The sequence below is a fragment of the Adiantum capillus-veneris genome, chromosome 29 (assembly GCF_014529385.1).
Source record: "Adiantum capillus-veneris isolate H3 chromosome 29, ASM1452938v2, whole genome shotgun sequence".
Lineage (NCBI taxonomy): Eukaryota > Viridiplantae > Streptophyta > Polypodiopsida > Polypodiales > Pteridaceae > Adiantum > Adiantum capillus-veneris.
In genome coordinates, this window is record NC_140959.1 from 82,649,042 (window position 1) to 82,660,097 (window position 11,056).

The 11,056-nt window shown below is 40.9% G+C and overlaps 1 protein-coding gene across 3 annotated transcripts; it reads left to right on the forward strand.

Moving 5' to 3' along the window:
• Window positions 1–7,123: 7,123 nt before the first annotated feature.
• Window positions 7,124–10,653, forward strand: LOC147419485 (universal stress protein PHOS32-like). 3 transcript variants are annotated; one of them, XM_086505568.1, is made up of 5 exons: window positions 7,124–7,747; window positions 7,872–8,024; window positions 8,723–8,820; window positions 9,321–9,439; window positions 9,769–10,653. In XM_086505568.1, exons 2-5 carry the CDS (start codon window positions 7,904–7,906, stop codon window positions 9,914–9,916), a joined length of 486 nt encoding a protein of 161 aa, XP_086361694.1. In that variant the 5' UTR covers window positions 7,124–7,747; window positions 7,872–7,903; the 3' UTR covers window positions 9,917–10,653. The 3 variants fall into 3 exon arrangements, with proteins under 3 accessions (XP_086361694.1, XP_086361693.1, XP_086361695.1); XM_086505567.1 differs by having other exon boundaries at window positions 7,125–8,024; XM_086505569.1 differs by having other exon boundaries at window positions 7,125–8,024; window positions 8,734–8,820.
• Window positions 10,654–11,056: the final 403 nt, after the last annotated feature.

Genomic DNA, 11,056 nt, shown 5'->3' on the forward strand with positions numbered 1-11,056 from the left:
CTACCCAACCCGTTGATTCGCTTATTGTCATTCACGAATTAAGCCTCCAACCCTCCAAGCGACACACCGCGACACCCGTGCGCGATTTTGGTGGACGTCAACCTCTTCCTAGCAATAGGAAAACGCGTACCAAGTGTCACATTGTGCGCGTTGTTAGTGAGTGACGAGTTTCTCTTAACTTCTCAAAGTTCGCATAGCAAGTGACAAACATAGCATGTCACAATTTTATGTAATTCTTTTTTGCTTGCGCTTAATTTGTGCGCCTAATTTGCTTGACAATTTTATGCTTTTAATTTGTTTGTAGACTTGATATAAAGAAGGGTGGTTAATGTCTTGATAGACTTCTCTTTTCTCTTTTTCAGCTGAGCATTTGTGGATTGTCATAATGGATACAGAGGATATACAAGAGACCGCTGATGATAGGCTGATGTCTTTTCTTTACAAAGTTAATGAACTTACAAGATTTCAAAGTGCCAAACAGATTTTTAATGCTGCCTTTGATCTTCAAGCACTTGTGGATGGCTTCTCTACACAAATTAGTGACTTGAAAGAGATATATACAGAATTGATCAGAGATCACAGGCTTGACAATCTTGTTCATTTTGTTGATATATGCAAAGCAGGTAGCTTGTCAAGGACAGGTATTGCAAAGAAGTGGTCAAGCCTTCATCCAGACTGGCAAAAGATCATAAAGCCTTGCAAATTTCATGGTAATATGCATTGCCAGTTGGTAGATTATGACCTTGGACTTATCATTTTCTTCAGTGTACTCCCAACACCAGAGGGCAAAGAGATTCCAAAGCAGATTTCCCAGGCTGAGGAGGACCAGGAGAAAGAGGAGATAGAGATGGAGTTCCATGAAGAGGAAGAGAAGCTACAAAGCACTGAGATGCTGGACATTGCAAAATTTAAAGCAGAAAACATCACTAAAGTGGAGAATGTTGACATTGAGGATGAAGATGTTGATCCTTTGCATTGCACAGCAACATTTCCCACATACAAAGTTAACAAAAAGGAATATGTTTTGCTGAATGACATTCAGCATCTTTTTGATCTAAGGGAAGATTATGCTTTGGAGTTTTGGCTGAGTGGGGATCTAATGACATAGGATTTATTGATTACTCACCTTGCCCCTTAGCAGTCTTGGACACAGAGGCAGAAAATTTTATTGACAGCTCAAGTGTTGGAAAGCATGTGCAGGACATTGTTCTGAGATATGAGCAACAGGGTGTACCTTCTGAAGAGGAGTTCAATGAGATCCAGAAAAGGCTCAAAATAGAGCATATGGGAGAGGAAAAGACCAGAGATTATGAAGTAAGGCCAACTAGATCCATTGATATATGGGAACCTGCCTTGTTTGAGGAGGATGAATCTCCTAAGGTATGTTAATGACCATTTTGCCCTGTCTTATTAATGTGCTGAACAATTAACCAAGACATATTTTTGCAGATTGAAATACTGGACACAGACAAATTCCTTGGCAGGGGGAAGGGTTCCAGACCCTTAAATTTAGGAAGGAACCAGAGCTTGGGACACTTTATTGGGAAGCTCAACAAAGAGACTGTCATTATATTCCATAACAAGTTTACAAGAGAACCATTGCTGCCAATGCTTGCAATTAAAGCACTTACAAAGGTTGTTGGTTCATATCAGCTTCCTCCAGGGTTAGAGAAGTTAATATTGGTGGAAAAGGAGGAAGCCATCAGAATTTTTGGATTCTTCCCTGGCCTTACTGGTTCTAGAGCTGGTTATTTTGCAACAATGGCATCCTATGTGCTTGCCCACTCTGGGGACCTCAAGAGACAAATGATAGGCTACAATAAGCAGAAGTTCCTGAAGTTTAGGGGTGAAGTTGATGTACCTTCATCAAAAGACTGACTTTGCTCATACCTGTACTTTGGCCCACTTTCTACCTTGTCTCTCTCTTGTAGCTAGCCATTGTAAGAATTTTTCATTTGCAGATGAACTATTATATGAATTTTGTCTTTTCTGCTTGTTCCTGTGTAAGGCATTTGCTAAATCTGAGTTCAGTAGTGCTTTCTTTGTCATTTTTGATCTGGTTCTATGCCATATTTGTCTATAGAACCATTGGAAAACCTCAAGCAAGCTGTTTGCCTTCACTGCACCTCCTCCATGTCTTGTATGCTTGAAAAACTTGGTTCTTGCTTGATAATGGGATTTCTCCATGCCTTGTGTAGACCATATGGACAGGGAGCCCCATCTCTTTACAAACCAGGGAGTGTGATTGTAAATTATATGCTGGCAAAGTAAAAGTGTGTCAATAATTAGTAAGTATGAGATTAATCATATGCTTCCAAACTAAAAGTATGTACATATTAAAAAGGAATAAAAAACTTACCATGTAATGTGTGAATTCCTGATCCCAAGCATCTTTCATTGCACTTCTGAAGTTATTGAGCACTTTCTTGAAATTTGGCATATCATTTTTTCCCCAGGATGTCTTATCACAGTAGGAAAATACTTTGTCTAGTGATTCCCATACCTCTGCCTTTTTGTTTCTTGATGTACCTTCAAGACCATGATCTTTGATGGCATTGTGGAGAGCTTTCCACTGGTTATAATTCACATTGGATGAACCCTTCTTGCCATTTACCTTTCCTAGTTTGCCATGAAACCCTAGGAAAGCTCTGGCCTTCACACCACCAACAGATACCTTTCTAGGCACATTGTTTCCATTTGAAGACCTCTTCAGGTCTGTTTCAATCTTAACCTTACCACTGTGAAGGCCAATTTCTGATAAAACCGTTTCAATACATTTGATTGCAGCATCTCTAGCTGCTTTTGGCTGTAACTTCCAAGCAAACCCCACATAGAGATGTACAATTTTCTCCACAATTCTGCAAAGAGCATGCAGAGTGCATATGTGGACATTAGCAAGTGGAATATTTAAAACTGCTTTGAAGTTTGGATCTTGAGTATGCCTATTGGGTGCTTTGTTCCAATTTGCAGGATTACATTCTTTTGCTGATGCCATACAATACAGACAAGGGCTCTTTGCCATAGCTCCTTTGGAGACATTGTACATACATTTAAGGGTTTTAAGGTCTCCTCTCATGTGCCATTCCACCCTGTAACTTCCAAACCCTTCAACTTCAAGCTCTTCCCCTAATTCTTGTGCATTAATGACTTCGGGTATTGTTGTTTGATGGAAAACCCAATCCAGAACATCAAAGTCTTCACTCTCTACTTCAAAAGCACCTAGCCACCAGACATTCTTCTCCGATTGCACGTTGAAGTACTTGGTATCCTTCGGTTTCAATGCTCTGTGTCATTAAAGTTATGGAAATCCTCTCAATTTTTCTGTTCTTAACAATCTCACATTCATCAAGCTTTATCACAAAACTGACAACACCATTTGCTTCTGTATGCTCCAGCTCATAGAATCTGATCATTTCCTTCTGAAGTGTCTTCAAGTCAAGGAAAATATTATTGAACTCGTCAAATTGAAGATCCCTCTTTTTACCATGATAGGTACCATGAATGTGGTGAGGCTCACCCAACATCTCCATAATCCTCTCATTGATCTTTTTACTTGCCTGCTGCACAATGGATGGCTTTGGAAGCAAAGAGGACCTGACCTTACATTGCTTTAACCTTGACTTCATATTTCTGAACAGCTTGCTATAACCATCTCTGCTAATGCCTACCTTATCCATAGTATATTGCACATCCTCCTTGTCCAAGCAAGAGCTCTGCAAAAATCCCTCAATGCACTGCTCCTTTGCCTTTTTAAACTTCTTCTCTGTGAAAATCTTTTTGGCAACCTTGAGAGGTAAAACATCACAATAATGTTTAGCTGCCATTTCCATGTTTGATGCAGAGTTTGGTTGTAGCAAAGTCCTAAATCAAAAGGTACAAAATTAACTGATTATTGTCCAAATGACACCAACAAAATAAACAAACTAAATTAAAGTTAACTAAATATTAATCATTTAATAAAGAACAATAGCATAATAACAATAACATAAGCAGAATCACAATACAACTTAACAAAAAGATTAACACAATACAACTTAACAAAAAGATTAACAACCTAACATAAGCAGAATCACAATACAACTTAACAAAAAGAATCACAATACAACTTAACAAAAAGATTAACAACCTAACATAAGCAGAATCATATAAAATAAGCATAACAACCTAACAAAAAGATTAACAACCTAACATAAGCATAATCATATAAAATAACAATACCTTGCTGCTTCCTCCTCCACCACGTCTCAAGGCTTCAATGTTCTTTAACTTCTTTTCTCTTTGTCTGTTTCCTAACATTGTATTCTTGCTTCTAGCTTGTTTGAGCTGAGTTTGTAGCTTTTCATTGCTCTCTTTACATTCCTCAAGTTGTTGTTTAAGAGTATTTATCATTTGTTTGGTCAAATGATCTTCTAACTTAAGAATATCTCTCTCTGCCGCAAGACTCTGTGTATAACCCAGCAACCCTCTTTGACCATCACCCACAAATTTTATCAAAGATGAACAATTTGAGAATGGGGGAGTGCTCTTTGTCATTGGGTCCACTGGATACAATCTTCCATCAGTCCAGAGATCAATGTGATTTTTTTGATCTTGCCGCATTGCTTCAAATATGGACGAGGACACCTCTGCACATTTGTTTCTCTTGCGCACTGGACAATATTCTTCATTTAGCTCAATGTGTAGATGGTATAAGCTTCTTCTCTTCCTCATGGAAGTCTGTTAACAGTATTTGTTAGAGATAGTACTATAGGAAAAAGCTGTGCAGATACGAGGAAGAAGACGACACAGAAAAGGTTTGTTTCAGCTTTTGGAAATTTTGAATTTTGGGCCAGAACTGACCTTTTCGTTAGTTTTGGAGGGAGTATTTTTTAGAATACGAAAGATCCTAGAAAGATTTGACAATGACATGTTTCGGTGGAGGTAAAAAGGACGCAAACTCACCTTTTTACAAACATTTCACTATTTTTAAAATAAAGTATATATTCTCTCTCTACATATTCTTACAGGGCACAAAAGTGACCTCAAAATTCCCCTAATGACATAGTAATGAAGAAGAAGGAGATGGCAAGCTTAAGCATTGAAGCATGGCTCTTGGTTGGATTTGCACTCCATAGCCAAGAGTGTTGATGTAGGTTCTCAACCTCTTCTTGCTTAGAGAAGGAGAGGGAGCTCTTGCCCTTTGCATATACACAATGAAAGTGTGTGTGTGTGTGTGTGTGTGTGGGTGAGTATACCCCCTAAGCAACCCCCTAGCTTGCTTGGGTCGACCCCCCCCTCCTTGTAGCTCATGCTTGAAGCTCACTGGACCCCTCCAAGCCTAGCCAATCACAAGTAGGAGGCATTACAAGCAACAAGGGTAGCCTTGGGACAAGTGTCCCCCTTTCCCCTTTGAGAGAGAGGACTTGATAAATGCAAAAACAATTAGATAATTCAAGTAATTTATCATTGGACCCCTTTTAAGCCTGGCCAATAGGATTCAAGCACCTCATGACGGTAGCATGGGTAGGAGCTTGACATGTGTCCTTGCTGCCTCTTAAGGCTTGGGGTTACCTTGAGTGTGTGTCTGTGTGTTCTCTCACTAGCCCCTACAATATGGGCTTGCCCCCTCTTATGTAGGGCTCCTTTTGACTTTAGGTGGCACCTTACTCATCAAGCATGACAAAGCACTTCTAGCTTGGGGGTGTTCCCACAAGCTTCTCAAGCAGGACAAGCACCTCGAGCTGGGTCGGGTTCCCACCTCAAGCTCATCCCTAGCTTACCTAAGGTCAAAGGACTTTTACACACATAATTGGAGGTCTTTAATGAAGCTAACCCTAAGGTCTTATGCTCCATTGGTTAGCTTTGCTCTTTGATAGACCATTTCTCATTTGGGCCCCTTTACCATTGGCCCCGTGTTGAAATAGATCTATGAGCACATATCTATATCTTAACCCTTGTTGATCAGTTTAATATGAGAAAATCATTTGGGTTGGTTAGATATTAGATTTTATGACAAAATTGAGCTAATTTCAGTCCTCTCATAATCTCTTCACCTTTTGCAAGCCAGCCTCACGATCACTGGTCCTCTCTCTCTCTCTCTCTCTCTCTCTCTCTCTCTCTCTCTCTCTCTCTCTCTGCGGTGCTTGTTCACCTAGCTGGCAGTCTCCTTGGCGATAATTGCGCGTGGTCCAATTCGAATGAGGAGGTGCGTGCATGTGGAGAGAGCCACCAACATGCAGAGCTACACGCATGTGTGTGTGTGTGAGTGTGTGAGTGAGTGTGTGTGTGTGTGTGTGTGTGTGAGAGAGAGAGAGAGAGAGAGAGAGAGAGAGAGAGAGAGAGAGAGAGAGAGAGAGAGAGAGAGAGAGCAGCTTAGTATTCACTCAGCAACCCCATTGTCATCACGATCTTCAGAGGGTGGAGGCGAGCATCATGATAGTGAGTGTTGAGAGATGCTCATGAAATAGAAGGGCTCCGGGAGAGAGAATTGAGCTACATTTCAGTCCCCTCTTCACCTTTTGCAGGCCAATCTCATGATCACCAGTCCTCTCTCTCTCTCTCTCTCTCTCTCTCCCCCCCCGGTGCATGTTCACCTCCGGGCAGTCTCCCTTGCACATGGTCCAGCTCTAGCCATGCATTGGAGATCTATCCACTCTTGGTGGCATGTCTTTATGTTTATTCATTTCGTGTGGATATTCCTCTAGATTCCTCTTTGCACGTACCACCTTGAGGCTGCTATCCTGCACCTATTTCAAAAGGGAAGTACGTTTTGAACTCTTCCCATTGTCGTTCACAGTCCAATCGACGCTCTAGACCAAGAACGCGAAGACTCACGTTGTCTAACCCCACGCTTGCAATATTTAAAAATAATAATATCACGGACTGCCACTGCCCCTGCTTTGTAACCATCCTGATCGACGCGCCTACGCGTTCTCCTTCTCGTTTATGCCTGCTTTGATGGACGTGCTTTCGACAAGGCTGCGAAGAAAAAGAGAGTGTCGGCATCCTCGGACCTGAGGGATTTCTTCCAATTCATGTGAGGATCCTGAAAGATTCTTCCTCATTTTATTTTTTAAAATTGGTAGAACCTACTAGAGTAGACAGATATGAAACACTTATGTAAGTTCCGCCTCGTGATTTTATCACTCTCTCGTAACGGCGGTGACACTGCTAGGTTTGCTTTTCATGAAAGCGATCACAAGAAGCCTGGATACTATTTCTTGCTGTCTCTCTCGTTCTCTCGTGATCTTCACCTCTTTTTACTGATCCAATCCTGCATTGACGTTAAATGCGCGCTCTGTTTGCCGAGAATTAGCAAAGTGGACAGTGACCAGCATCATCGGCCAAGGTGGGAGGAGTCCACTAAAGACCTTCAAGCTAGAGCAGAGCAAGTGGTAATTGCTAAGAGCCATCATTTTCGTTGTTGCCATCATTGTCACCATTGTGCATCATCCGGAAAATCCGAGGATATGCCAAAGTTTGGTATTCATAGCAATTGAACAAAGGTAATCTGTCGAAGAAAGCCCCATGGAGCCACACAATTGTAGATGAACCCTCTACTCTGCGACAGCACAAATGGAATTAAAAGCATTTGAGGTGATGCTGTTGATGCGCTTCTTTTAATCATGAAGAAGGTGAACTTGAGACCTTTTAAGAACATCTATGGAAGGGTCTTTTTGAACTGTGCAAGAGGTGAATCATTGTTGATGGAGGAGAAAAAAACTACAGCAGAGCTGCGCCGATGTTGTTCTTCGTAAATGACTGGATGGTGAGAATCGAGCTGTTTGAAAACTGAGCTTTTGCATCTATTTTGAGGGAAAAACTGGAAGAAGCTACGGAAAAAGAAAGGGCAAATGAGCGTCAGCTAAATGGCTCTTTTGTGGGATCGGAAGGATCTTCTGATGAGAGGCTGGAACCGAGGCGCATGGTTGTTGTGGTGGATGATGCTGAATCAGCGCGTACAGCTCTTGGTTGGGCCATGCATAATGTCATCCGCAGCGGAGACATAATCACTCTCCTCCATGTGCATCCATCATCTGCAAGAGGTGAAGTTTTTTCTATGATTTTCCTTTTCCGCTCATCTCTAAAGGTTGCTGAACCACAATTTGTCTAGCTTGAATAGTGTCCTTATTACAGTGAGAAGGCACACTGATGCCATCATTTATGAGTTGGTTCTGGTGGGCATTGTGACCATAGTGGGTGTGGTGTTGCTTGTACTGAGTATTTTAGAAAATTCTGTTGTGTAGTCGCTACAGGGACGTGAACGCCAAGAGCGAGCCATACGTACTTATCTGTTTGCACATACAATGATTTCAAATGGGCCAACAGGTCAAAAGTACAATTGTAAGGGGATGGGGTTTAAGGGTGGACTTGCAATTAGGTGAGTGACTTCGTACAATGGATTGTGTCATCTTTAGAGCTCAATCAAGGCAATTTGCTACACTCTGAGACAACTGCGGACTCCGACCATGATCGTATGTTGCGAGAGATCTGTGATGTATGTATGCTACACAAACAATACCATCAGCGAACAAAAAATGGGGGAGCCTCATTTTAATAATCAAAATTCAAAAATGGATAGGGGGAAGACAATTGGACCATATCTATTTTGTTAATCTGCGGCTTTTTCACTCTCCTTTTTAATATGCGTGACAACTGCTACTAAGTTTAGGCCCAATTGATTATAATCTAGAAAAGTGATGTTAAAAGGCAGTGACCAGAAGAGTGACAGATTTTACGCCAGTGCTTATGCAGAGTTCTGAGGGTAGTAGAAGGCTGCACCGTTTGAAGGGTTTCCAGCTCGCTCTCTCGTTCAAGGAGTTATGTGATCTGAATGCAGAGGTACGGTGCTTCCACTTCAATTTCTAGGAGGCTGAAGGATTGGTTGCGTTTTTACTTTTGCATGTGATATTAATGATGTCTAAATGTGTGCTCTGAGTGTAGTTGATTTGTTTGATTGTTTTAATATTTTGTTATCATAATGATCAAGCCGCACCCTTTGTTAGTAGAGAAGCCTATTGCATCTCGCAAGAGAAGGTTCTCAAACCGATGCATGGAATAGAGAGGTTTTCATTACTCATATAGCCTTTAAATAGGCAAGAAATAAAACCATATCTTTAGGATGAAATATCGTATCTCTAACCGACTTCTCCTTGACTTTTGGGGATTCGAGTCCTCAGATTATAGGCGACAAGTTTGGATGGTAAGACGGAATTGTCACCTGGAATACGCCCTAGTTCTCAGCTTAGACACAACACCCTTATCGTAGGGGAGAGGGTTTTGGCCCTTTATAGTTCTAAGAAGATTGGTTAAAATATTGTGCATTTCCTGTCTATATTCAGGTAAAGGTGGAGATTCTTGTTGTGGAAGGCGACCAAGGGCCGACTATTGTGTCGATGGCGAAGAAATTAGGAGCCACAGCTTTAATTCTGGGTCAGCACAAGCCTGGGCTACTCAGAAGGTACTGGCTAATTTTTTTCAAAATAAAAGTCCTATGAGTACTTGTCATTAATGACTCTTTAATAAGCTAGATTCCTACAGACTCAGGTTCAAGGAAGCTATAAGAAAGTTTAAAGGAAAGGATGAAAGGAACGAAAATGAATATGAAAATGCAGCTTGTAGACACCTATTATAACTTTTGACATTCCAATTCTCTCTCTTTTATCTTCCATCTTCTAAGGTTCTTACACCGTTCAATTCAAACGTGTTCGATTGAATTAATTTTTCTTTTTAAATGAATTGGGAGGGCCTACAAATCATTTCAATCATGGGTATTTGTGTCCATCTTAGGATCCTCGGCAAAAAGGATACGCAATTTGATTATTGCATCAAGAATTCGGATTGTCTGGTTCTTGCTGTGAAACAAAGAAGCCGGAAGGTTGGATTTAGGGGATATACAAAGACAGCCTCACAAGTTAGAATACTGAAATATTTGTAAGCCAATACGTTATTTGGGAAGTGACAAAGGACAAGCAGCCCTTACATGCAAATATACGTGGCACATTTTTCCAAGGCATGCCTTCTGAAACCTAAGAAGCGTCCAATCACCTTCCTTCAATCGCAAGTTGAGTCAATGCTTGTCTGCTGCATTCTTATGATGTCCTGGAAACTTCTATAGAGCCTCCTAAACCTTAGCACAAGCAGTGTCCATCCTATGGACGTCAGAGTTAGAACGCAAGTAATGGAACAAAAATATGGGCAATGTTAGCATTTCATAAATGGTGCTCTTTTGCTGCCATCTGTCTTTTAAGTGCTGGCAGAAATTTCCAGAATGCAAGTGGATTTGCCAATGCTCAACAACAGCCAATGCAATCATGTAACAATAAGGAGGGGCAGTGGCAAGTCCACAGGAATGCAAGTGGCCTTGCCAATGCTCGACAATAGCCAATGCAATCATGTAAGAATAAGGAGGGGTAGTTGGAGCCATGTCTGTATTTGACACATAAATAGTTTGCTTTAGAGCACACCTCCATCAGTGTTTGTCAATTGTGATTGTAAAGGGGATTTCCAATTGTCAATTGCAGTTCGTGTTTTCCCACATCCTATTGTTACAATTTAAGGGTTGTATTGGGATCTCTTACAGCTCCATTAGCGTCCGTGCCACGTGAATGCTAATGGGGATTACATTATCACTACCATATTTTTGAAATCAGATATGGAAGTCTCTTTCTGTTCCTTTAGTTGCATTCAAGTACTTATGATGTTTCGTATGATAGAAAAAATTGTTGGCAAGAATATGTTGTTGCAAATGAATCAGAGGTTTGTGTGTAAATTGATACAACCAAGAGTTATGCCAAAATTTAAGGTATTTATTGGGAGTTATAACGGAAATGCCACGAAAATTACAACCATGATTTTGTAACCTATCAATAGCTTATGTAAGAGATCTTCAAGGTTAAATCTACCTTCAAGGTACTCTTAGCTAGAACAACGTTAGAAGATTGATACAGTAAGAGTACTCGTTTGTTCTCCTTTTCAGCCGGGAAATTTACACTATAGATTGGGTTATGTGAGCACTAGAAAACACGCATGTACAAGGCTCGAGCCTAATTTTACTAATGTGGGAACAAGTGAGTAT